This window comes from Solanum verrucosum, unplaced genomic scaffold (genome assembly GCF_900185275.1).
Source record: "Solanum verrucosum unplaced genomic scaffold, falcon-dt-bn FXZP01000277.1, whole genome shotgun sequence".
In the NCBI taxonomy this organism is placed as follows: domain Eukaryota; kingdom Viridiplantae; phylum Streptophyta; class Magnoliopsida; order Solanales; family Solanaceae; genus Solanum; species Solanum verrucosum.
Window position 1 is genome coordinate 568,340 of NW_026019945.1, and position 26,441 is coordinate 594,780.

At 34.1% G+C, this 26,441-nt stretch overlaps 4 protein-coding genes across 6 annotated transcripts in view; 1 reads left to right on the top strand and 3 right to left on the bottom strand.

Moving 5' to 3' along the window:
* Positions 1–23,723, top strand: part of LOC125809205 (THO complex subunit 3) — a 152,162-nt gene extending 128,439 nt beyond the window's left edge. For both annotated transcript variants that reach the window (XM_049488868.1, XM_049488875.1), the window contains exons 2-12: positions 17,924–17,992; positions 18,135–18,230; positions 20,548–20,677; positions 21,264–21,355; positions 21,628–21,696; positions 22,426–22,483; positions 22,590–22,689; positions 22,992–23,078; positions 23,173–23,251; positions 23,388–23,520; positions 23,609–23,723. In XM_049488868.1, coding sequence (XP_049344825.1) covers positions 17,930–17,992; positions 18,135–18,230; positions 20,548–20,677; positions 21,264–21,355; positions 21,628–21,696; positions 22,426–22,483; positions 22,590–22,689; positions 22,992–23,078; positions 23,173–23,251; positions 23,388–23,520; positions 23,609–23,643 — 942 coding nt within the window. In that variant the 5' untranslated portion in view covers positions 17,924–17,929 and the 3' untranslated portion in view covers positions 23,644–23,723. The remainder of the gene's footprint in view (positions 1–17,923; positions 17,993–18,134; positions 18,231–20,547; positions 20,678–21,263; positions 21,356–21,627; positions 21,697–22,425; positions 22,484–22,589; positions 22,690–22,991; positions 23,079–23,172; positions 23,252–23,387; positions 23,521–23,608) is intronic.
* LOC125809276 (ubiquitin-conjugating enzyme E2 28) lies at positions 4,549–6,343 on the bottom strand. The gene is made up of 4 exons (XM_049488939.1): positions 6,200–6,343; positions 5,652–5,779; positions 4,855–4,959; positions 4,549–4,776 (listed from the first exon to the last, which is right to left on the bottom strand). Exons 1-4 carry the CDS (start codon positions 6,267–6,269, stop codon positions 4,633–4,635), a joined length of 447 nt encoding a protein of 148 aa, XP_049344896.1. The 5' UTR covers positions 6,270–6,343; the 3' UTR covers positions 4,549–4,632.
* LOC125809227 (KH domain-containing protein At5g56140) lies at positions 8,569–15,001 on the bottom strand. Of its 2 annotated transcripts, none has more exons than XM_049488895.1 (7): positions 14,737–15,001; positions 13,458–13,543; positions 11,205–11,350; positions 10,223–10,342; positions 10,022–10,138; positions 9,347–9,490; positions 8,569–9,242 (listed from the first exon to the last, which is right to left on the bottom strand). In XM_049488895.1, the coding sequence occupies exons 1-7, from the start codon at positions 14,841–14,843 to the stop codon at positions 9,093–9,095; spliced, it is 870 nt and encodes a 289-aa protein (XP_049344852.1). In that variant the 5' UTR covers positions 14,844–15,001; the 3' UTR covers positions 8,569–9,092. The 2 variants fall into 2 exon arrangements, with proteins under 2 accessions (XP_049344852.1, XP_049344845.1); XM_049488888.1 differs by having other exon boundaries at positions 10,022–10,150; positions 14,737–14,957.
* Positions 23,724–23,879: 156 nt separating the features above from the next.
* On the bottom strand, positions 23,880–25,231 carry LOC125809242 (uncharacterized). The gene is made up of 2 exons (XM_049488905.1): positions 24,395–25,231; positions 23,880–24,311 (listed from the first exon to the last, which is right to left on the bottom strand). The coding sequence occupies exon 1, from the start codon at positions 25,176–25,178 to the stop codon at positions 24,504–24,506; it is 675 nt and encodes a 224-aa protein (XP_049344862.1). The 5' UTR covers positions 25,179–25,231; the 3' UTR covers positions 23,880–24,311; positions 24,395–24,503.
* Positions 25,232–26,441: the final 1,210 nt, after the last annotated feature.

The following is a 26,441-nucleotide window of genomic DNA, read 5'->3' on the forward strand; positions in this document are numbered from 1 at the left end:
TTGGGATGACATGTAAAATCACAAAAAAATATGATTCATTAATTAGTGGCACAAGTCATAAGTAGCCAAGTGGTGGAATAAAAGAGCACAATGAAAAAAGGCAAAAAATTATCGAGAAGGATTGTGGTGAAGTGATAAATATTTCTTCAGTCTTAATCAAAAGTCTAGAGTATGAGTCCCTCTGGATGGATACAGAGTCATCTTTATTAGGAAGTGTTTTACCTCTAATGTGAATTTAAATTTAGTTGAACTTTAATGTGAATTTCAAACCGGAAATCCAAAAAAGAAAGAAAAGAGGCAAAAAATTCATTAGGGGATCAAATCTTGAAATAATGTCATAACCATATCCATCCATAAAGAAAAGCCACCACTAATTCTTCTTTTTTATGTGAAAAAAGAATAAAAAAAGAAAAGAAACAAAGCTCCAATAACTGAAAAAAGAAAGAAAAAAGAAGACAATAATGTACTTGGAATTTCATAAACGTTATTGAGACATCATAGAAGACAATAACATGTGAGAATCTGAAACCTTTTCTGAAGTATAAAATCCCTATAAGATTTTGTTACCTCATTTTCCCTCTATATCTTAACACCATATTTAGTTCAAAAAATCCAACCTAAATCTAAAAGGTAGATTTTTGTGTATAAAGCATCTCGTATTTGATAGTATTAGAAAGAATGCGCTGGATTTTTTAAGAGGTTATCTATCCTAGTAATACTTTCATCCAAACATATTTAACTTTTAAATTCTGATGAAATTCAATGAGTTGTTTAGTATATAAATTAAATTAACAAGAAAGTAAAAGCTTGTAACATGTTGTCTAAGAGTTTTTATTTATGGTTTTTTCATTCTATGTCTCATATTTATTTATTCACGTTCATTAAAACGAAAATATTCATTACAAGGTTTTTTTTTAAATGAGCAAGATTCAAACCCGAAATTTTATTTCTTTTCCGCTTTGTATCTTGCTAGTCACACTTTTCTTGTAACCTTCTTTAGAAAATTTCTCTTTTAAATAGAACGTTTATTGAAAATAGTCTTTCAACCATACATTGATATGTGTACGTCCTATCTTTTTAGACCTCAATTATAAAATTACACTAAATACGTTATCACGATATCTAATTAGTATGAGGTTCAAGAACCAAGACAAAGAGGTTAAAAAAGGGAAAGAAAGTCAGAGAATTGAGAGAAAATGGAAAGAGATAGACAAGTCACAATCAAAACATTACAGAAAAAGACAGAATTACTGTAAAAGAACAACCCTATCTGTCTGCTTTTACAGTTTCATCTAGTCTCTATCAAAATTTCTGCACAATTCCTCCTTTTTTTACTCCTATACATTCTTTTTAATTTTATGTCAAACATAAATTACTATACTTTTTACACTTACCATAAAGATTACTTTTAGCACATGAATTAGACTTGATACATCATTGACTTATCGAAAATATGAACCTTAGATAAAACATTACGCAAGAAAATATATATCAAGGTAAAAAAGTTACTCCATTAGGTAATCGAGTCTTGAGTGTTGTTTTGCTAATCCTTCTTTATTTATAGTCGTAGTATTACTCTTATATTTTCTTGTTTCTTTGATTTTTGCTAGACTATTGTGTTTGAGAATATTTTGTCATGTCTTATTTAATGTTTTATCTTGATTTTCTTTACTCCTTGAATAAAGAATATATTAAAATAGACTTTTTATCTTTTGAAATAAAGATAAAATTTACGTATACTGAATATATTATTATTATTATTATTATTATTATTATTATTATAGTAAAATACCAAATATAATAGGACAAGCTAGATGAGAATTTAGATGGACACCCTCACATGTTAGCATTAAATAAAATAAGAGGACAAACCACAGATCTTTTGAGCCATCTTTTTCACAAGGGGTACGGTACGGGTTTTTTACAGCTTATAATAATGTAATTAATGTAGTGTCACTATTACTCCCTCCGTTCCTATTTACTTGTCCATATTTCCTTTTTTAGTTGTCCCTATTTAGTTGTCCATTTTGACAAATCAAGAAAGAACAACTAATTTTTTCCTATTATACCCTTATTTACACTTCTTGAAAATTGTAAAAGTGTATGTTGTTTCCCTCCAATTTATTTCACTTGAATTCAAATAAGTGGTTGTAATTTTGAAGTGAAAAGTTGTCATAAGGGTAAAATTGTAACTTCACTGTGTTAATCATTGTTGCCTTAATCTGTGTGTCATTTCTAAAGTGGACAACTAAAAAGGGACGGAGGGAGTATAATATTTACAATTCTTTTAACATATAGTTTCTCTTCTGACACTATATTAATTAAAAGGTACCTTGGTAAACTTTTTTCGAAAAAATTCTATATTCATTGACTTTCTTTTGATCATATCTTTATCATTTTCTTTTTGGGGTTTTGGGGCGTGGGGGTTGGTTAAAATATTGGTGACAAGATATCTAGTTAAGTTTGAAGAAATCTTAACCGTTTATTTATAATATTTTATTGGCGAAAAGTAACAAGTATATGTGAGGTTTGTGTACGCTATGTAAGACGAAGGAACACGCTATTTTCAATCAATTTTTTTTTTTCATTTTCAGAACTCAAATTTGAAATACGTAGTTAAGTTTGAAGAAATTCTATCCATTTCAGTATTATTTTAATGTCAGCAAAGAGTATTAAATATCTGATAAAATAATTAAGATTCACGTAAGCCGACACAAATAAAATTATTACTATATATTTTATTTTATTTTTAAAAAGGTAATTTGTGTAGTCTATATTTGATGTATCTTTTCAAATGGGGCAGCCAACATGCCGCTCCTTACTATATCTGACCACCCATCACATGTCTTGTTTCTTTGTGACTATTTTTGATAATATTCTTCTTACTTTTACTCCCAAAGTCACTTTCTATATATTTTTATCACCAAAATATACTGATTTTATACAAGGTTTACAGCAAGTTAAATAGTAGAAGATTTTTCTACTAATTAATTTGACCTTTCACCAATATATTGTCACTTAACTTTGGTTTCGTGTAATATTAGAATTCAAATGTAAGTACAATATATATCACAATCGACAAGGTAGGGACACGTGTCTTTCATATCTTTTTCTTAAAGTAGATGACAAATCATAAATTAGTAACTCTTTTCGTTTTTATGTTGATTTTTTTTTTGGGTGCAGAATTCACTGATCTAACTAATTTAAATTTAAATAGTAAAAAGTCCACTATGAGCGGCTTTAGTACTTTCATATTTAAGATTCGAACTCAGACCTTACATTGTTTGGAACTTAAAATAGCATTTTCAAGGTATAATGTAAGCATATCTTACATTTATCTTTATGAGCTAAAATGACTAAAACCTCGACTCAATACAAAAGAAGTGTCTTTGAAGTAAGATTTCAAGAAAAGTTCTAGAAAGATGGACAAGCATGAAATTACATCTTTGAGAAAATCAAATGTATAAGTTTTCTTTTTGTAGAAAAAGGGGAAATGGGGAGGGGATAACAAGGTGAGGAATCGTACCCTCACCAACGAGGTGAGTTCAGGTAACTAACTAATTGAACTACTAATATCCCCCAACCAAATGTATGAGGTGAACTTGAAATAAATAAATAAAATGATTTTACTCCAATTGAGACTACTTTTTGCCTCATGCACTCCTATATACCAATTTTGTGCCTACATATTTGTAATGTTGTTAGTTTGTTACTCATATATAGCTGGCTAAACTTAAAAATATGACAAACTCTTATGTAGTAGATAGAGAGGACCACTTCACCTTTTTGTATACATCTAACTACAATATGTACATATTCCTTTTGCTTTGTGTTAACCAGAGAAACAAGTTAAAAGAATTTTGAATTCTTTCTCCATACTTGGTATATAAGAATAAGAAATTTGAAAGATGAAGGTGACATTTCATTTTGTGGTCCAATTCATAGGATCTTGTAAAATCCCTTTCTTCTTCTGTAATTTAATATAATGTTAACCAAGTTTGTTCTTAATCTTGTTTTACATGCTAACTTTTTCACCTTACCATGTGTAGCTGGATAAAGTTTCCCCTCTTTTTTCTGCCTAGAAAGCAAAAACTAACAAACTATATTGACCAAATTTGGTCCATTAGCCAAACAGCCAACAATTTTACCTTGGTTAACCAACTCTGAACAAATAGTCATTTGTTCAATCCTTATAGTTGGAAATTAACCACTATCATCGAGTCTCAAGTTCCACAAAGTAACTCTTTAAGACATTAAACGACGATGTCCGCGAATGGTTAACATGCCATAGTTAAGGCTTTCAACTAATTAGTTGAGAAGCAGACCAGGCCCAAAACAAGGCCTGAAAAATGGCACTAGGAAAGTTTTTGGACTGGTACATATCCATAAAATCCTGTGACAAGTTATTAAAAAAAATAGCAATGAGCGAAAAAAGAGACGGTCTTTCATATGTCAACAAAAACATATCTGAATTTCACCAAATGATAAATCGTTAACGAGTCAAAAACTAAAGGGAAAAATACCAGAAAACAAAAAACACCAATATCTTAAAAATTGTGCACCATGCCTATGTTTATTTACTACTATAGCATAAAGGTCCGATGATATTCATGAGAGTAGAACCAAATGTGTTCAACCCATTGCGTATTTCTGGGTCCATGATCTGGCAGTACTCTCATACTTCGCTCTATCCGTCTTGTACATGTGAGCAATCTCTGGCACTAAAGGATCATCTGGATTGGGATCAGTAAGCAAAGAGCAAATGGAAAGCAGCACCTGCAATTTCCCAGCATAATTGTCACCAAAATGTATACATAAAGCAGATGCTTTAGAGGTGAGCATAAGATACTTTACCTTGGATACAGTAAGAGCAGGGCTCCATTGTTCCTTTAGGATATCAAGACAAATACTACCATTACTGTTGATGTTTGGGTGGAAAACCTTGGTTTTGAAAGAGACCTACAGAATTCAGAGTCAAAACAAAGTAACATTGAAAATCCAATCACTGAAAGCAGGGTTTTGCAACAAATTAAGAATTGAGAAATACAAGGGAGCTGGCTTTATTTAAGCAAGGACTACAGAAAACACATCAAAGGCAGATAAAAGAACGGCCAACATCCATTCTTAGGTCCATCAAAACAAAAAATTGAACGCCAATGGTTGTCTAGAGCCAACATCCATCCTGGTAGATGCAGGATTTTGCGTCTTCTGAACAACCCTAGGTTGCTTGAAGAACTCCATTTCTGTGTTACTTGGTTTATTAATATTTTTTACCATCGCAGCAAATATTGGAACATTAAGTTTTATCAGACCTAATATACAACAACAACAACAACAAAAAAATAAAATAAAAAATCAAGTGTAATCCAACTTGTGGAGTTTGGGAGGGTGATGTGCGCGCAGCCTTACCCCTACCTTGTGGAGGTAGATAGATTATCTCCGATAAGACGTCGGCTCAGGTAAAACATATCAAATAACAAATATGTAAAACAAATACATTGAAGTTCAGGTTTAATCTACTGGGAACTCTTGCAGTAAATAATTCTAATCCATGGCGAGACAGAATTGCTAAAGGTAAGGAATGCTGGAAATAGGAGCAAGAGAAATTTTACAAAACACACACAAAATACTTGGCAAGACTTCAAAACTACCTTTGGGGGTTTGAATGGATAATCTGGGGGGAAATGGATAGACACAAGGAAAACACCCCCAGAAAACGGACTGTCAGATGGACCCATTATGGTAGCTTGCCAATGGAACATATCCTCACCAACAGGACCTGCAAGAAGCAAAGCACTTTTTCAGTCCAAAACAACATCCAAATTAAAAGTACACAATTTTCACAAATTCCAGCACAAGTGCAGACATGTCTAACAAAATATTAACAGAACCAAAAGAATTGTCACCTGTTACTCTGTCAATCCTACCCCAACCCGCAGCCAACATAAGGGGGAAAAGGGAAACAAAGAGGACGACCAAATGAACAGTAAGTAATGACTACCCATCGGATGGTAAGGGGAAAGAAATCATCAGATTATTCCCAGCACATATCTGATGTGTCTTAAATATATTCCAACACAAATTCAAGCTGCAGACATGGGAGAAAAGACAAGTTCTCAAGGAACAGCAAGCCTAGAGGGGATATCTATAACATGGTAATAAAGAGACATTAAGCAGCACAAGTCACACTCATATATACCTGCACTGCAAGAAGCAGGGGGGTCTTTCTGCAAGTCCTTCAATTCCTTCTGAATCCTCTTTGAAGCCATAACGAATTTGAGAGACTTATCACTACAAAAAGAAATCCAAATCAATACTGCCAAAGGAAGGCCAAATAATCAAGAATTAGAATTTTTTTTAGTAAATTACGATGACACTTCAAAAATAATTTAATAGAAGTTGTAATGGTATGCACTTTTTTTAGGTAAAAGTGTTGTATTGAGGAAAGCAACCCCGGTGCTGCTCCTGTAAGTGCAGAGGAGCAGGAAAGAACTATTACATTATATTGGTTAAACTCGGGAAAGAGAACAGACAATGAAATTCCAAACCAATGTAAAACACTCTCCCCCTTCCTAAAGAAAGGATTTTTACCATAATCAATGGCCTCAAAATATACAAAACATTAATAACAACGGAAACCATCACATCCTAGTCTCTATCTAAGAGATAATGATCAGAATTTTGACTTGGAACAAGAAATCAAATAAATTACTATAACCATTAGTACCAACAACAAGGACAACCATTACATCCCAGTTTTATCACACAGATAATGATCAGAGACATTCGCCTAGGACTTCCCCACAACCTCTTCCTCCCAAAATTTCTAGACACAGTTTCAAAAATACGAAAAAGCAAATACACAAAGAAGCCAAAGGAATTCAACATTTACTATATATACATAAAAAATAATTTTAACCTCCCACATAAACGAAAAGGGGTTCGGATGAACCCCTTAACCCTGCCTAACTCCACCCCTGCAGTAACGCATACCAACCCAAAACAAGAATCCAATTTTTTTGCAGGACTCCACAAACAAACAAAAAATAAACAAAAAAAATAGTCCCTTTTTCCTGTTTTTGTGTTGAAGAAAGTGAAACCTTAAAAAATCAACCTTTTTTGAATTAAAAAATGATTCAGCACATCAATTCCTCAAAAAACAATCAACTTACTAGTACTACTACATACATATCTATACAAAACTAAACAGAATCAGCTTTATAAATTCTCTTCTCATCAAGTTGACATTAAAACAGAAACAGAGAACATCCACTACTTTTTTCACATGAAAAAAAATCGGCAAACCACCATATAAATCCAGAAAAATTACAGCAAAAGCATAAACAGAACAAACAAACATCAAATTATAACAACATCATATAACTAATGATCGATTTGCAAAAAAATAAAAAAGAGAAATCGGTAGGGTTAAAAAATCCTTAAGGGTTACGAACCTTTTTTTGAGAGAACAGAGTTTTGGTTGGAGGCTGCAAAATATGAATTTTACGTCTGAATGAATATATATAGGGAATTTTGACTCACAAATATTATTATTATTATTAAGTTTAAGGTAGAAAAAAGGTTTTTCTTTATAAAAATAATAATAATAATTATATTTGGAAAAGGAAGGGTCTCCTTTAGGCGGTGGACACCTCATGCCATGCACGTGTTAATACCATGCTTTTGCCTCTTTATTTATTTGTTTTTTCTAATTTTCCATATTGGATTAAAATTATGACTTTGGTCCTTTGTAAATTGTAATATTGGCATTATTTTGTAGTTTTTCATTTATTTAATTGTTTCGATTATTGTATTATTTCATTTATTATTATTGTTTGTTCTCATATTTGTTGTGTAATGTTTTCTACATTGCATTTTTTGTGTTTTATTTGCGTTAATATGTATATCTTTTTTCAAATTATTTGGCATGCTTTATTTAAGTTGGGAGGTCTATCAAAAATTTGTGTAAATTTCATCTCTTCATACTCTACTTGAGAAATTATCTTGAGTATATTGTTAGTAATCCGTTGATCAAAAAGGTAATCTTATGCGTGTTGTTTGTTTTTTTAATGTACGTTAGCATTTATTGTCTATTGGATTTTCTTATTAATTGATGTGGTTCTTTTGATAAAATCTTTCTACGCTCACGAGATAAAGGTAAAATTTGTGTAGGTCTATCCTTTTAACACCCCCACTATATTTTGTGAAAATAATTTAAATGCAATATAGTGTAAATAAAAGAACCAAAATTGCATTTTAATAAATTAAGCTTAGTGGGAAATTAGACACCCTGTAAAGAACAAAAGACAATCAAAATTAAAAACTTAAAGAACTTATTCCTTTTCCCACTCTTTTAACTTTCTGTGACTGACAGTTCCATATTCAATCTGTCCATCTTCATCTTTTACCCTTCCATTGCTGAGGGAAAAGAGAAAAGAAAGGAACTTTAGGGAGCTTTGACATGTTTTTGTCAAAAGTCTCACTTTTGGAGGAATAAAATAACTTGAGCTAGTTAAAGAAGCTTACTCCAAATACAGCCAAAAAGGTATACCAACCGAAACTAAGCTTAAACCATAATTAAATGGTGTCAAGTGCTTTGATGTTCACAACATTAATAAAAATGCTCTCCTAAAATATTACATAATGTTCCAAAGGAGAGCAGAAAAGGCACCAACTGCAGAAAAACTGTAAACAATAGATCTTCACCTCACCTTCTCTTTTTTTTTTTTCTTTTTTTTTTTTATCAGTACAGACACGCCTCGCTAGCATTACAGGCATTCCCACACCTTCAAATCACAAACTAGAAAATAATGGAATAATACAATGATTGGTAAGACAGCGCTCTGGCGACATCAAGCAAACCTCTAAGCGGTCCACAACTATGGCTTACTGTTACTAAATCTTCCCTGACCGGAACATAAACACACTTCATATCATTATAGAGACAAGTTAGAACTGGCACAGAACAGCACCAGTGCCCCGATGGCAGTGCGAGGCATCTGACGTTATAGCAACATCTGTTGCATATAGGACCTGCTGGTTGGTTAGTGGTGTGTATCAATGCACAAGCTCCAAATCCCACTAGACAAAGATCACACTCTGGTTTTAGCCCTCTTCATCCCAAGACTGTTGTGGAAGGGGGAAACAGAACCAGACATTTGAGAATCTTCTTCACGAAGAGTACCATTGAGCATTGCAAGCTCACGCAACTGCTGTTTTTTGTAGAAATCCTGCGACTCATCCTGCATTTGGAGGGCGATGGAGAAATAATAATGAACATCTCTCAACTTTGAAAATGTGTGATAGTAGACAAAAAGTGACAACTTGCAATCTATGTTGAATTTACCATAGGCCTGAGTAGATCTTCCAATATCTCACGTGCTTGCAATAGCCGGGCATCAATGATCTCCACTGGCAGTTCAGCTTCCACAATAACATGAAGAGGCTCATTCAGGTGCTCATACCCTGGTTTGCCTCTCATCATTTCTTCCTTCAAAATGACAAAGTAAATTCTTATGTTAAATGTTGAGAAAGATGATTCCAGATGGAAAAATAGTACAAATTACCACCTCAGACTATCCAATGCCACTAACAAGAGTTACTGAAAATTCTAATGAATGGAATCAAAACTTGACCTCCACCAAAAAAACTTTTGATACATTAACTTCGTACCAACCTATGGAGGTAAGGGCCAACCTTAATATCACAGATGAATCAACTAAACAAGCCAGAAGAAGGGAAACTTATCTAAATTTAATAAGAACTTCAACAACATCAACCAATAGGAACAGACTGGAATAGAGACCTATATAAGAAATAAGAACATACTAGAAGGAGGTTCAAGCTATTAATTAATGGCCAAAAAAGTGAACAGGTGGCTTCATTTATCACCACAGCTACCGCTGGCACATAAAATCAACTGGGAATGGATCTTTGGGGTGGGGGTTATAGAAGTGGGGAGAAGTTGTCTCTCATGATTATTTCATGGCCTCTCAAATATTACATCAGTTCATAATATTACCTTAACTGGATCTTTGATGCTTCCGCGTCCTCTTATCAGAACCCGGCATTCAGTAGTAGCTTCCACTCGCTTTAGAGAGTTCCCTCTAGGGCCCAGGAGTCGGCCCACGAAATTGTACTGCAAAGGTAACTAAAACACACATTCAACATGATGTAGCCAAATCATGATAAACAGAATGAGAAAATAGATAATAGTACATACACTAGGATATTGATCCACCGGTATATCAATTCTGAGTGTTCGCTTCACTATGAGGCCTGATGAGTTACTTTGAGTATTAAGCCAGTTTTGAGTCGATGGGGAGTGCATTAAACCTGATATCTGGATATGATAACCACAAAATCGGTTAAACAGAGAAATCCACACCTTGTGCCCTCTCTTTTGTACTACACTAAAGATAAACCTGGAAGCCTCCTTTTTGTGAGATAACTAACCCTGAACCTCCTTATGATTCAGAACATTTAAGACATTCCAAATCCACGACTACAAGAGGAATAAGAAAACACACAGTAGATCTACACAAGTTGAAACAAAATAAAGACAATAATCTACTAATCACAAATGCAACATTAACAGAGATAAGATAGACATATACTACAAGAGGAATAAGAAAGCACACCCTTAAAAACATAACAGATCTTGATGACTCAAATAAATTTGGAAACAACGAGCTTATGATTTTCAATTTCCAGTGTTTCAGAATGGATCAAAGCATCCCATAAGTGTTAGCAGAATTGAAAGTAAGGATATGCTCCTGTGGAGTCATAGACATCTAGATCTCATCGTAAAATAGTCTCATGGACATCTAGATCGCATCCCATGTGTTAGCAGAATTCTGTGGAACAAGCCCCTCACATTCTACTGAGATAATTATTTGAATCAACATAGAAGGAGATGCTTGTGTGGTATCATAGACATCTAGATCTCATTGGAAAACTTAGCTGGCTGTCAATACTCCTAGTAACTAAAAGCAAAATTCTAAATCAGATGCTCAGCTTAAACTATTTATCAATCTTGTTGTTGTTAGCTTCACCTATCTGTCACGAGACAAGTGGAGATTCAAGTTAAAACACTTAAAAAAGAAATCAAGTTAGCATGGAAATTAGAAACCTTTGTCAGAAAAGCTTTTCAAACATAAAAAATTAGATCTAAAAGAGGTTATGTTAATAGTTAGTATCCATACTTCTGATTGAAATGGTGATGCCCATCTGTCCACATTAGCTCCTCCATTTGAAAACATTCCTCCTGAAGCCAGGGGGCTAGCATGTTCAAGCCCATTTTGATCTAAAACTGATGCATTCCCCAACAGTGTAGTTACACGCAAAAGTTCTGCTTCAAAAAGGTCAATTTCCAAGAATAAGACGTACCAGTTAGCAGTGGTTAATAAATCAGTTAGCAGCCACCATAATATGGACAACAAGACGGATCCTTCATTGGTTAGTTATCTCACGGATTTTATAGAAAAAAAATGATTTGTTAAAGCAATCAGTTAAATGTTATGGACAAAAGAAACTCCTAAGATACCTAATTTCTGGATGAATGGTTAAAACACGGGGAACAGTAGAGATGGGAAGCATAGGGCAGAAAATCTACGACGCAAAGGTACAATTAGAGGCAGGGGCGAAGGCAGCATATACTTAGGGGGTTCATCCGAACCCCCTCGGTGGAAAATATTACTATTTATACAATGTTAAAATTATTTTTTTAGGTCTATATAATAGATGTCGAACCCCCTTCCACTAGTTCGTGTGTTTACTTCTCAAATTTTGAACCCCCTTATTAAAAATCCTGGCTCCGCCACTGATTAGAGGGGCATTAATACTGTCACTTTAAGGCACCTTTTTTGCAGGTGAAGATGCCAAACTTCGATATCAAGGTATATACAATCTTTTCTATAACAAATAAAAAACCCTGCCATTTAACTGATTTGGTGTGATGCTAGACAGCAACTAGGAGAAAACATCGTTTTTATTAAAAGAAGTCCCGAAGATGACAACCAAACGGAGGAAGGAGGAGGAGGTCTAACCTAATTGAAGGAGAGAATTTAGGCAGACAACAGTAAAAAAATCGAATATATGTTAGGACAGTCCTAGGTTGTTGGTCATAATTTTTTTAAAAAAAGTTACTCCTTAAGGTTCAACTTGTCTTTGGACATATCCTCCGCCATTTCCAAGATATATTTAGAAGATATATGAAAAGAAAAGAATTTCCTTATAGGTCTAACATGTCCTTGGCCATGCAATCCACCATTTCCAAACACATTTACAAGAGGTATAACATGCCCAGTATGACCTCTTACTATGATATAGATATTCCTAAAATGCAGGTCCACAGCTCAAACTTGAACGTTATTGCTAATCACTCAACGATTCAACCCTCCCCTTAATACTAAACAAGCTTCACACAATGCACATCATGCTTCTTATACTTCAAGGATCAATTTCATAGTCCTCATCTTAATATTGTATACTACTAGTGTCGTGTTTCCTTCTATTCCAGATCCGTTACAGGCTACACCGCTAAATAGTACTTGAAAACTTCCCGGTACAGCTAAGAATATATGGCAAGCTGCTGATGAAATAAGCTGGGATTTGCATTGAAGACTATTAGCAAACTTTCCACGATCTGGCCAAAAGATGATTTCAATAACACTTTCCATGTAAAACTTAGAGGCTCACAATGATATATGTGTAGTAACACAGTTTAAATTGTCAATGAAGCATATCATAAATGTGAAGAAACAAACCTATAGGATACTGGGGGATAAAAAAATGGATAATGAAGTTCTTTTTTATTTTTGAACTGGAATGGGACAATGAAGTGTTTATTTCCAACATATAGGAAATAAACATGGATTCAATACCATGACTCTCTCAACTTCTTCTCATTCTTGCCAGGGGGTGGTTACAACATTATTTATAAACAAATTTGTGACAAGCTCCCCAATTAAGTCAAATGTAATTCCCTTAATCTCGCACCTATTACGACATGTAGGTCTTTAATACACTCTCGGTAAGCGAACCACAGCTGACCATAGAAGAAGGAATATTTTATTTTTATTTAGAAACTGCATAGAAGGAGGAATTTAAAGATACTAATACCCGTTTTATGGGACAAATATCTAGTTAAACATGAATAACAAAAAGACAATCATGGAATATACAAATAGTGTTGGGAGTCGTCCAGAAAAAAAGTGCTGACTAACTTTAAATAGAAGACCCAAACTTGACCTAAACTTCCACCCAATTAGCAAAAACAGAAGTATACAATGGATTTATCATCTTTATTCAGATGAAAAGGATGTACCCATCAACTTAAAATATTTTTCAACCTCATTCTCTAATCTTTGACTTCTCTCGTGTTGAGCAATAAAAATTACTTTTTGATATCAGAAGCACAAGTGGCTGAACTAATCAAAATTCAACTTCCTACTCACCCTGATTCAGCAATCGGTAGCAGTGAGGAAGGACAGGCACAAATGGGCCGAGTTTGTGGCGTTCTGCAAGTAACTCTGAGAGATACCTGTTAACACACATGGACAAATTAAATACTCACAGTAATTTATGGTATAGGTACACACAAGAAGAAAACCATCAGTATCAAAAAAACAGGTGTTCCAAGTTTGATCGTCCAATGTATTTGGTTTGTGCTATTGTAAGTATTTTGAAGATCGAACAAAAACTATGTGCATAGCGAAACGAGTCCTCCTATTTTGGTCAATCACACAAGATGCACTAGAATAAGCAAAAATAAGCAAATAAGTTCACTTAGATAGAACCAAAATGCAAATCGAAAGGACAGAGTTGCAGTATTTGGTCAGTGGCTGCAGCAAATTGAATCATTTACCAAAAGTTGCATCGACCACCACAAAGTAGTAGTGGGTGCAGTGGTACTCCACGTCCGCCAACTCAAAATCCCGGATCCACTTTATCGATCAGTAAAGTAGGGAAAAAAGGATCATAGAAACAATGCTATTGCAAGATTGAAGTGTTATAGTCTTCTTCGGTTATCAATTCCAGAGTAGTTTGAATCTTTTCTTTACAATTGCTACTCTCTTAATTTCTCAGAAGAAGATTGGACCAAATGCTCTGAATGAAGGGGAAATAATAATAACAATCAACATCCCATAGAAGCAAAGAAAACAACTTTTTTGAAGCAACAGACCGAACAAAAGTATTTGAATTGACAAAATGATCCGAAGGAAGAAGAAACAGCAACAATCAACATCTGATAGAAGCAAAGAAACGAACTTTGCGACGCAACCAACCCAAAAAAGTATTTGAATTGACAAAATGATCCGAAGAAGAAGAAACAGTAACGATCAACTTCTGATAACATAAAAAAAAACAACTTTTTGGAGGAACAAACCTGATCAAAGTATCCAAATTGATACAAGGAATTCATAGAACCAATCCAGACTGTTTGAAATTGCGGTAAAGACTATTGAACCTTAAACTGATGCTTTTAACTAAGTAAGAAAACAGCTAAACCAGATCTTTCATTTTAGAGAAATCAACTTACAAATCGTCAAACCAAAAAATGAAAATCAAGTCACAAATCATAACCACAGAGTAAAATTAAAGCAACAGATTGAGAAACACAAAAACTGAAGATCGGATATAGGCTTAGCCAATTTCAGCACGATCCACTGAATCAACAAAGACGAAGACTTCAAACAAAAAAACAAAGTTGTTAGAGAAAAAGGAAAAACGCACTTCTCTTGCTCTGCGATGGCAGAGGAAGCCGAGCGAAGTCCAGCGATATGAGGAGACTGAGGAGCAGATGGAGATGGTGAGTAGGCCATGTACCTTCCTGACGACATCTTCACCGGCGGCGATAGAATCCGATGACGGCCAGATTCACCTACTTTTCACTTTCCAAAAAGGAGTCCCTCTGTTTCCTTTCTTTTGGACTGGCAATGACCTGGTATTAGTAGATTTAAAATAATCGTCGGTGGACAGGGGAGAGTGAATTTTTTGATAGTTTGATATCCGTTTTGAAATTCGACTAATTAAAATTTACATAAAAAAAATTCACATTAAAAATAAAGTCTCATCGTTAGTAAATCATAATATGTAATATAATCTAGAATCGTTAACTAATTATCTAAGCCATAAAATTCAATGTGCGTTCTTAAGGAATAAAATTCTCTTATTATATTTGAGATTATGAGGTATTAGTTACTCTCTCTCGTAATAAAACGAATATATATATGTGATTGAAGTAGGGATATTATGTGTGTTTTGAAAAGAAAACATAAAATATACAATCCACAAAATTAACATTAAAAAGATTTCACTAATCTGAAAAGATTATCGATTAATCAAATTATTTGACCAAAATCGAGTATAATGACTACACTATAATTGTTTTCTTCTCAATATTTTACGATCTAAAAAATGTGTTTTTCTATATATAAGCACAAAAAAACTTCATCTCTTTAGTAGATAAACGATAAAGTTTCTATTTTAAAAAAATATATTGAAATTTTCATTATTGATTTATACCTACTTAAAATTCAATAATCTTCACATAAATGAGACATCAAATCTATATCACTTGTCATGTTATTATAATTATATTCATCAATTGAATATATTGTGACAAGTCAAATCCATATCACTTGTCGTGTTATAATTATATTCATCAATTGAGTACATTATTTTTGAAAATTAATCAAAAGAACCTCTAAGAAATTGATGATTGCAATTTAATCATACAAATTTATAATATAAAAATTATGATAAGTAAATATGAAAATAAATATATTGTATATGAATTACCATGTAAATAGTTCTTTATTTTATGATATTTTCCTTAATAATTCATTGTTCAAAATTTATTAATACGACTAATTCAAATTCATCGGAAGAAAGAAAATAAAAAGTAAACATATTGCTAAATGGAAAAAGTTTACAACTTTTGACTGTATCACCAAAGACCATCCTTGTGCCTCACACCTTAAATTAGTGGATTTTGTGGTAGGTGGCTAAATTTTTTTTAATTATTTTTATGTCTGATATTCTTATTTAGTTTCGATTTAAATTTATATTATATATAAAATTCATTTAAGGAAAAATATTCTTCAAATTATTTTATCCGTCTGTCACAATTTTTATTGGTCGACTGTTGATCCTAGCTCTCTAATGCTCCTTTCTCTCCATAACTTTTGTTCCTCAATTTTCAACCATTTATGGGCCTTTGGGAATTTTTACTTTTGACCTAACATCTACTTTTTTTATTTTTTTTATTTAGTGTTTATTAAATTTGATTTTTTATTGAAAATTCATACATAAAATAAACTAGTCTCTAATAAAGATGGCTTTATACTCAAAAGTTAAATATGAGATTTCTGATTAAAAATAAAAAAATATTTATCATTTTGCTATAATTTTTATTAGTGATTTTTTTTTTAACTAACACTTGTATATTTATTAAGTAGTTTAAAGTTTTTACTAACTTCAATTCCTTTGAATTTTGTCAAAATAGTCTATAGCTTAGCTAAACTTTAAGAAACTAACACTGTAACGAAATTTTAAATTTTTTAATGATTATAATATTCGAGTAAATCGATGCATATTTCGATTTATTTCATGAAGCACTTGACATTTTTAATTGTGAGCCTTTTGAAATATTCACGAATGATTGAGTGTTAAATCATTCATTGCCAAAGTATCATGTTAATTTTACATTATTACTCAAATATAATCTAAAGAACGCGCTTTTAATTCATTACAAATTAAATATACTCAATCATGACAAAAATTATCAATAATTGAGGGAATAAAAGTAGAATTATCCCTAATAGTACTCTTTAAATAGATGAGATTGGACTTTCTCCACGTATTTAGGAAGTTGATTGAACCTTTTTATTTTAATATATCTTATTTTCTTTAAATTGCTTTTTTGAATAGATGGGCAAGCTACTTATTTAATTTTATATCTAATCCCCAATCACATCAATTAATCCCCAGAAAAATTGGGAAATAAGAAGTATTATTTGTTCAAACTTGTGAATCAAATTTTAAATTATTGAAAATGTTGTCTTGCTCAAAAGTCATAATTGTACAGTTTTGACAATTATTTGAAAGGTACTGATATTTTGTCATATGTATTTTTTAATCGATAGACCAGATAAATAATAATATAAAAATATTATTTTGAAGAACACTTGACTTACACTTGTGAAAAAATAAATAGTTATTTATATTTTTAGAAAAGTAAAACACATGTTAGTGCCACACAAGTATTTTTGAATAATATCACCATTAACCAACTTAAAAATGTACGATAAATATTTATATAATTAACGCTCCTTCACAATTATTGGATGAAAATAATATGAAGGATTGATTTTCACCTTAATATTTCATTATTCATTGTATATATAATATATGAATTGTTTATGTTGTTTTTATTATATATGAATTATAATTATGATAAATCAATGGATCTTAAATGTTATACACCTAAATAATTGAAGTCCTTGTGTTAATTAAAGTTGAACACTTTTCTTTGTCATTGTTACAACACACAACAATGTTATCTCGGATGGAATTGATTTATGAGAAGCATGTAACTCGTATTAAATTAAAGCAAATTATCGAGACAAATTTTTACATAGATAAATCCTGTTTAGATGTTTTTTTTTTTCAGTTTAAAGGGCTCACCTATTTCTCACGAGCCAGTTTCAACAAAAATAACTACTAGCTACCATCAGCTGTTAATATAAAAAATGCTCAATTTCGACAATATAAAGGACAATTTTAGACCATTCTCAAACTTAAGGGACTAGTCTATAATTTTCTCAACAGGGTTGGCATGAAACGACAACATTGTGTGTCGTTTTGTTCGTCTTCTAAACAAGAAAAATATTCAGAGAAGTAAACGGAGCAAACAAGCAGAGTAATGGCGGAAACAATACCCTTCAAAACCCTCCATAGCAGAGAGTACCAGGGACACAAGAAGAAGGTTTGTCTCTCTAAAACCATTCCTTCATTTTACTGTTAACAACAACAACCCTAACTTCGCTTTTCCTTTTTATGAACACTCTGATTAGATGAATTGACTATGTGATACTTTATCTTCTATGTTTTTTTTTTATTTATTAAAGGTGCATTCGGTGGCATGGAACTGCAGTGGCACGAAATTAGCTTCAGGTTCTGTGGATCAAACAGCTCGTATTTGGCAAATTGAGCCTCATGGTCATGTAAGCTTCATGAGCTCGTCTTTTTTGTTTTCAGTTAAGTTTATATGCTGAAATAAGGATAGCTTTTTGTTATTGTTGCCTTTTCCTGCCTACCTTTTCTGATTTTTTAAAGGTTCTACTGAAGTGGGAAACTGGGTGTAGTAAACAAACTCGATAAATTCGTTTACAATAGGCAAAACAAGATTTTTATGATATATGCATGAACTTAGGTACCTGAGATCCAGAGTTAAGAAGCTGGTCTCTCGCTTTAGTTGCCTCTACCAAAGTCTAGTTCTATGTGGTATGAGTTGAGGAAGCTATGATAGTAATACTTGTTGCAGTTAGGTTTAAAAAAAAAGTTTTTTTTTGTTACTTATCAAAGGTAGGGGTAAGGTATGCGTAACCTCATTTGTGGGAGGTCATATGAACTCAATGTTATAGATACACAAAGAGGTTTGAATTGGAAGAAAAGGGAGAATGGGTAAAAAGATGCAGAAATGCTCCAGAATTACACAGTATGGCGAAATATTGCATGTCCCAGTTCAACGCACCTGGTGGAGTGATAGAAAAGCTGGAAAGGTAGCAAAGGAACATTTGGGATGCGGCGGATGGGACAAAGAAGTTTCACCTAGTGGGACGGGAGACCGTGACATCTCCTAAACAGTGGGGAGGACTTGGGGCTAAAGACTTGAAGGTTTTTAACAAAGTCCTCTTGGATAAATGGCTTTGGAGATTCGAGATGGAGGAAGAAGCTTTATGGGAGGGGTGAGAGCGGACAAATATGGAGTTATGGAAGGGGGATGGAGAACAAATGTGGTTACCTTCCGAGTGTCGCATGTAGAGGAATATAATGAAGGGGTGGGAAGCCTTTAATAAAAACATTTTCTTTAAGGTTGGGGATGGGAGGAGACTAGTTTTTGGGGTCAAAAGTGGTGTAGAGATTTGGTGTTAAAGAATGATTTCTCGGTGTTGTATAGGGTCTCTGGCCAAATGGAGCTGTCTGTTCAGCAAATTAGGGGGGTACAAGGGAGGTGGGACCTTCTGGGATTTCCAAAATTGGGAGGTGACCGAGCTTCAAAGATTTCTAGTTTTACTCCATAAGCAATGCAAGCCAGTAGATAGACCTGATGCTTTGAGTTGGGAGTTGGGGAATAAAAAAGTTTTCTCTATTAAGTCCTATGGAAAGCTTCTGGCTAGGGTGGAAGTTAGTTTTCCGTATGACTCGGTATGGACACCTAAGGTGCTGAAGAAGGTGATTTCTTCTTGTGGTTAGCTACTAGAGGGGTGATATTGACGGTGGAGAATCTTAGGGAATGAAAGGTGGTGTGCATAAGCTGGTGTTTCATGTGTAAGGAGGCAGGAGAGGACATCGATCATATTTTGCTACATTGCAAAACATCTCGAGGTTATGGTAGGATATCTTAGATGGTTTGATATTTCTTGGGCAATCCCAAGGTCCGTGAAAGAGTTGATGTTCAGTTGGAAGAGTGGAGTTAGGATAAGAAGACACAAGGTGTGGAATGTTACTACTCTTGCAGTAGTGTGGGTCATTTGGAAAGAGAGAAATAGGAGAGCTTTTGAAAGGATGGAGAACTGGAGAGTTAGCTTTGCTCAATTGAGGAGTAGTCTCCGATCCCTTATTTTCTTTTGGTGTAATTTCAGTTTGTATAGAGGATTGAGGTGTCTTTTGGAGAACCATATTTTATAGGTTTCTCCTTTTGTGGTATACTCCATTTATATGACCAAGATGGCCTTGTTATTATCAATTAAATCTTTAACTTGGTCATAGAAAAAAAAGATGGATTTGTCATGGCCACTTGCAAATGGGAGGCTTGTTCTTCACAAGAGGATTTGGGGGGGGGGGGGGGGGGGTTTCTGAAGTGTCTTTGCAGGACCAGATAAATTTTTACTTTGTTAGTGGATCGAGTGCTCCATAACTCTATATCATGTGTCATTTCTCTGTATCAAGACTATAAGCGTACTTTTATCTTGTTTCATAGTCGCAAATCCTAAGTTCCTCAACTTTGGAATTTGCATGAAGATTGAAGGATATTTTGCTTTTGTTGCTCTGTATCAACGCTATAAATGTACTTTTATCTTGTTTCATAGTCACAGATCCCAAGTTCCTCAACTTTGGAACTTGCATGAAGAATGTAGTATATTTTGGCTTTGCTTGCAAAAACCTGGACCATTAATAGCTTGCCACCATAAGACTACCCTAAAATGATTGCGCCCTATCTATGTTTTCAATATTCTAGTCTTTTCTCATTCTTGAGAGGTGGAGTATGAAACCACTTATGTCTGGATACACTCCAAGTCTCTGATAGCTCTTTTGCAGGGAAAGGTAAAAGATGTTGAATTAAAGGGTCACACCGACAGTGTGGACCAGTTATGTTGGGATCCAAAACATGCAGAATTGATAGCTACAGCATCTGGTGACAAGACAGTTCGATTATGGGATGCCCGTAGTAAGTTTAAGTTATTTTGCACCAGCAATAAGCTGCCAAAGTACTGTATGAAATAATGAGTTGGAATTTAAAGAATGTAATGCTATAAGAGCCAATGTCTATTGGTTACTTGAGGACTTCCACTATATTTATTCCCATAAAGTAATCATTCCAAGAACAATATTACTCCTGTTTCGAAAATAATTGGAGCGGTCTAGAGTAAGTGGGTCAAACCTGTTAAAATTTCCGGTCTCAATTCTAACATCAGTTTCTAATGTCTAGAACAATCTTATATAGTTAGAAACTGGAAAAAAGAATACTATAAATTACACCTTTTAATATGAAAATATTTTTGGTCAAAGAAAAGGTTATTTGACTGCTTAGAAACATGTCATGTAAAGTGGAACCCGGGGGGTTGGAATTGGGGGTGGGTATGAGTCAAGTAACTCAACATGCACTTTCTTCTTTATAACTACTAATAAAAAACTCTACGTACACTTTCACAGCCTAGTTTCATGTCAATTGCCAGGAAGTTAAAGATATTCCTATTTTTTTATTATTGGTCAGGGTGTTGCAGATGCTAAAACATTTGGTCTCCAATTGGCAGGTGGGAAATGCTCACAGCAAGTTGAACTCAGTGGGGAAAATATCAATATCACTTACAAGCCTGATGGGACACATATAGCTGTTGGGAACAGGGTACTCATTATTTCTATCATTTATTAGTTCCTAAAATCAGCACTTCTATCTTCTATTATCTTAGCTGCTTATAGATATGTATGTAGTCAAAATGAGTGCAGACACAAAACAGATATGTATCTTAGCTTCATCTCTTTCTATTGCATGTATTTTCTATCATTCATATTTATGATGGTGAGTTTTATTGGTGATATTCTGTGGAGTTCCCTACTATCTGCCTATCATGGAAATTAATTCGGTGCATATTCTTATTCAGTTATTTTATGGTGCAGGATGATGAGCTAACAATATTGGATGTTCGCAAGTTTAAGCCTATTCATAAGCGCAAATTTAATTATGAGGTAGTCGCTTCCCCAGCTAAGTTTACGGTGATTCATAAGCCCATATAGTAGGTTATCAAAAGTTATGTAAACTTGACTTGTGCTGTACTGGGTTTAAGCCTACTGCATTTGGTCCGTCTCTTTCTCTTACTGCTGGCCCTTGCTTTTGTGTTGCAAGTGTTTCAATGTGAATCAAGTTTCTCAGATGTGTTGCTGCAAGTTTTGACCTTTATTTGCTGTGTGTAACTAATAGTCGAAGTAGGGATCTGTTGGACATTCTGAAAAAGGACTTGAAATCACAGAACATCAGTTCTTCCTCTTGGGCTTGATCTTTTCTTCCCCTCCAAGGGTGTAGAGACAATTACTTGTTAATGCAGAAAAATCATGTGTGATGCATGTATTTCTCTCCGAACTTGATTTTCTTGTGGTATGAGTAAATAACCATTTCCTCTTAAACTTAGAGATGCTCTTGAAGTATGGGTGAATGCTTCTGCTTCTCAGGACAAGTCTTTAACTCTAATTTGCTAAAGCTCTTCATATCTATTCGTTTCATCCGTATTCTTGACCATGCATGTAACCAGCCTCTTGTTTCTGGAATTAGTTGCAAAGAGTTTACCTGTTAAAAAAAAGTAATTAGTTGCTCAATGCATTGAGTCATATTCCTACTCGGGCATTCAGCGTGATGAGTTCCATACTGTTAACACTTTTGAACTCCCCCAAGTTCCCATTGTTACACTTTTGCCTCATCAGGTAAATGAGATTGCATGGAACACAGGTGGCGATATGTTCTTTCTTACAACAGGAAATGGTGAGTACAAATTAGTGAGTTGGTTTTGCTGGCATTCAGTAAGAAAAGGCTTGAATTTCCAATATGAACTTTTCTCAGTGTCAAAGTTTTCGTGTTTGTCATATAGGAACTGTGGAAGTCTTAGCTTATCCATCTCTACAAGCTGTTAACACGCTTAATGCTCACACTGCTGGTTGTTACTGCATTGCAATTGATCCACTAGGAAGGTGAGCTTGATATTTTGCTGTAAGTATGCTTCCTTTGTGCTATGGTTTAAATGAGACTTAAAGAGGTCTCAAACAGCTCAAGAATATGTGACATTCCTTTCTAGTAATGGGAAAATTCTTTGGCGGTAGTTCCAAGTAGCTAGTACCTTGTGGCACTATGATGTCAAAGGACCATGCATAGGGCTCATTCTATGATGTCATTATGAGTTTTGTTGAAGGACCACTCATAGGTGCTCTCAGACCATGAGTGGGGGTTTTCATCTGAACTAATTATACCTTATTTTGATTCAATATTACACAAGATATTTTGCTGTTGGAAGTGCTGATTCACTGGTCAGCCTCTGGAGCATCAAGGAGATGCTATGTCTTCGAACATTTACAAAACTTGAGTAAGTTCTCAAGTATGTTTTCGTCCATCTTATAATTTATACGAGTTTCCTGGGACAGGTGTCTGATTTTTAATTTTTTTTTCTTGCTACTCAGGTGGCCAGTTCGGACAATAAGTTTCAATCACACAGGAGACTACATTGCCTCTGCTAGTGAAGATTTGTTTATTGATATTGTATGTTGTTGAGAACCTACTCTTTCTTCTTCTACGTAGAAAATCTCTCTAACCTTTCAATAACTTAGCCATTATACTCTCTTCTACATAGAAAATCTCTTTAACCTTTCAATAACTTGGCCATTATTTTCGACAGGCTAATGTCCAAACTGGACGGTCAGTTCACCAGATTCCATGTCGTGCTGCCATGAACAGTGTGGAATGGAATCCAAAACAGAACTTGCTTGCCTTTGCTGGGGATGATAAGAACAAATACCAGGCTGATGAAGGTGCCTTTCTGACCTAAGAAAGAACTCGACTCTTCCTTCTCTTTACGAGTTACAAGGCCTAATATTTTCCTTCTTCTTTTCTATGTAGGTGTGTTTCGCATATTTGGCTTTGAGAGTGCATAGCCCTGAAAGGTTACTTTATAATTAAAAAAAAAGGCCTGAAAAAAATCTTTGTATAATCTATGAAGAAGAACGCAAAATTTTCAGATGAACAAATTGTTTACATTGATTTTGTAACATTTATTACATGTCATTTTTGAAAAATTCTGAAAGAGATGTTAGAACATGGGCAGTGTTTCAGCATTATTAAAAATAGCTGTATTGCCCAAATCTGCAAACTTCAAAAGTGCTGGCTGTTGAAACTCTAGATCTCTGCGCTTTTGCTCATGCAGTGGGCAGAGCAGTGAGCCTGATAGCTGAGTCGAGACACCGCAAGAAAATGGTGAGCAAGTTTCCAATAATGATGTCATTGCAGCATGATTGATATGGAGGTGTAAAGAAATTGTGTGTAGCTTCACTGGCTAGCACCTTGAAAGGATCTTGGAGCAACGGTAAAGTTTTCATGTGATGCTTGAGCTGTGGTGCCACACGGGTTCCCCTGTTCCTTTTCCAGATCCCTTCCTGAATATTGAATGTTCTGTGCACTGGACTGTCCTTTTTTCTCTGCTGGCGGGCAACTTCCTTCTGCTGTTGTTAAATTAAGGTGCCAGATCTTCTCCTGTTGCTTTTGGGTTCTTTTTCCGGCCAGTCGGCTCTATGTGGGAAACATCAGGTTTGAGACTGTGTATTCCCTGAAAAAGGTGAAATAGAAATGAGATCACAAATTGGTTACTGAAGAAGGTAAACTTTAATCAATCTGAGAATAATCATTTACCATTTCTATTCATGTACGAATGCCTCGACTTTGATGTCTGCAAGAACGACTCTTTCCAGATTCCAAATTTGCTGATTTGTGTATGAACAGAGATTGAAGACGAAAAAGATCAAGCGCAAAGGACGAGCTTGGAAGCAGGGAAGAGCAATCCTGTAAAACAAATGAGACAAATAGTTACAGCATACTGAGATAACCAAGTTAATGGCTTCCATTTGATCTCCACACTAGAGCTCTTCATCTTCTTCCCAATCTGTGGCTCTTTCGACAGATCAAAACTCGCCCCTTTCATCCTCAACTCCGAAATGCACCTTGTCAGTGCTCTACCATCCCCTCTCTCCCTCTGCAATTGCCTCGACACCTTCCAAAACCTGTAAAGTTTCACCTGCACCAAAAACACAATACAAAACGAAGTACAAACTGATAGAATCGAAGGAATCCACCATTTTTGACACACAACATTACCATCAAGGTGGTCCTCAGAAACAGAGGTGAACAGAATCATAAAAAACAGAGCATGAAATATAAAGAAAAAACAACAGATCTGAAATATTTCTCTCCTAATACTGTCCATTCGTGTCTCTTTGGCCGCAATTCTACGGCCAGAGAGATCCTCTTCTCTTTGCCAAAGCTTGAGAAGCAAGAGATGCCCTGGACTTTTTGAGATTTCCATTAATGGATGGTTTTGAATTGCAGTTATGGTAGTAATGGCTGAAGAAAGTTTAAGCTGATGCTCTTCATCAACCGGAATTTCAACGATAACATGACAATCCTTTGATTCTGCCATTAATGAAACACTGAAATGAAAGAACAGCTAAACAGAAATACTAGCAATAAGATGAATTAAGAAAGCTTAAAAAGAGATTAGTGAGCTTTAGACGAAATTGCAGTTAGCTTAAGAGTAGATTGTGATAGCTTTTGATATCCGAAATAGAAGGGATAACCAGATATTTAAACTGAGTTTTGCAACGGTCACTTTTTCTGTTCTCCATTGGTGGAAACCCCAACGGTCGGATCATGGAAAAAGATAAACGAGAATACAATAATTTACAATATAGCGTACAAGTCAAAGTGGACTGATGAATTATTATATTAATTCCCTAATGTACGTATGTTTTGATAAAATAGTTCATATAGAAAAAAATGAAACTCAATAGTTCAGATAGAAAACTCATTAAAACGTGATACTTTTTTGTGTATGATTTAATGAGAAAAAATCCAAAATTGTCCTTTATTTTTGGGTTAAGACTCAAAGTTATCTTTGAATTTTCATATGTAGTAGTAATAGTCCCTCATATTTATAATATTGCTGCACTTTTGGTCCTCTTTCAAACTTTTGCCTATTTTTCAATATTGATTTTATCCACAATTTGTGTATGGAATGTTCCAATGTCTTTTTGTACATTTAGTAGAAATAATAATAACTATATGTGAGAGGAGGTGAGAAGAGGAATACCTTGTTTTGTTTAATAGAAATATTATTGCATCTAAAATCGAGAGGTTCATCCTGTCCTTTTCACCTGTAATAGTACAAATTTTTCTTTTCTTGCGGCATATGTAAATGCATTCTTAGTTTAGCTGCAATAATATTTCTACCGAACATAATAAGTTGCTCCTCTTCTTACCTTCTCTCACATGAAGTTATTATTTCTATTAAATATATAAAAAGAATATTGAACATTTCATACATAAAATAGTGGACAAAATCAATATAGACAAAAGTTTGAGGGAGGACCAAAATGCACCAGTATTGCAAATATGAAGGACTATAACTGCTTCATTTAAAAACTAAAGAATAACTTTGAGTCTTAATAAAAAAATAAAGGACTATTTTGGACAAAAATTTGAAGGAGGACCAAAAATACATCAGTATTACAAATATGAAGGACTATTAGTGCTTCATATGAAAATTAAAGAATAACTTTGCGTCTTAATTCAAAAATAAAGGACTATTTTGGACTTTTTCTCGTGATTTAACCATTTATCTCTTCTTATTTCAAAGGAAAATAAGGTTAGATTTGTCTTTGTCGGCTAATAGTCAATTATTGAC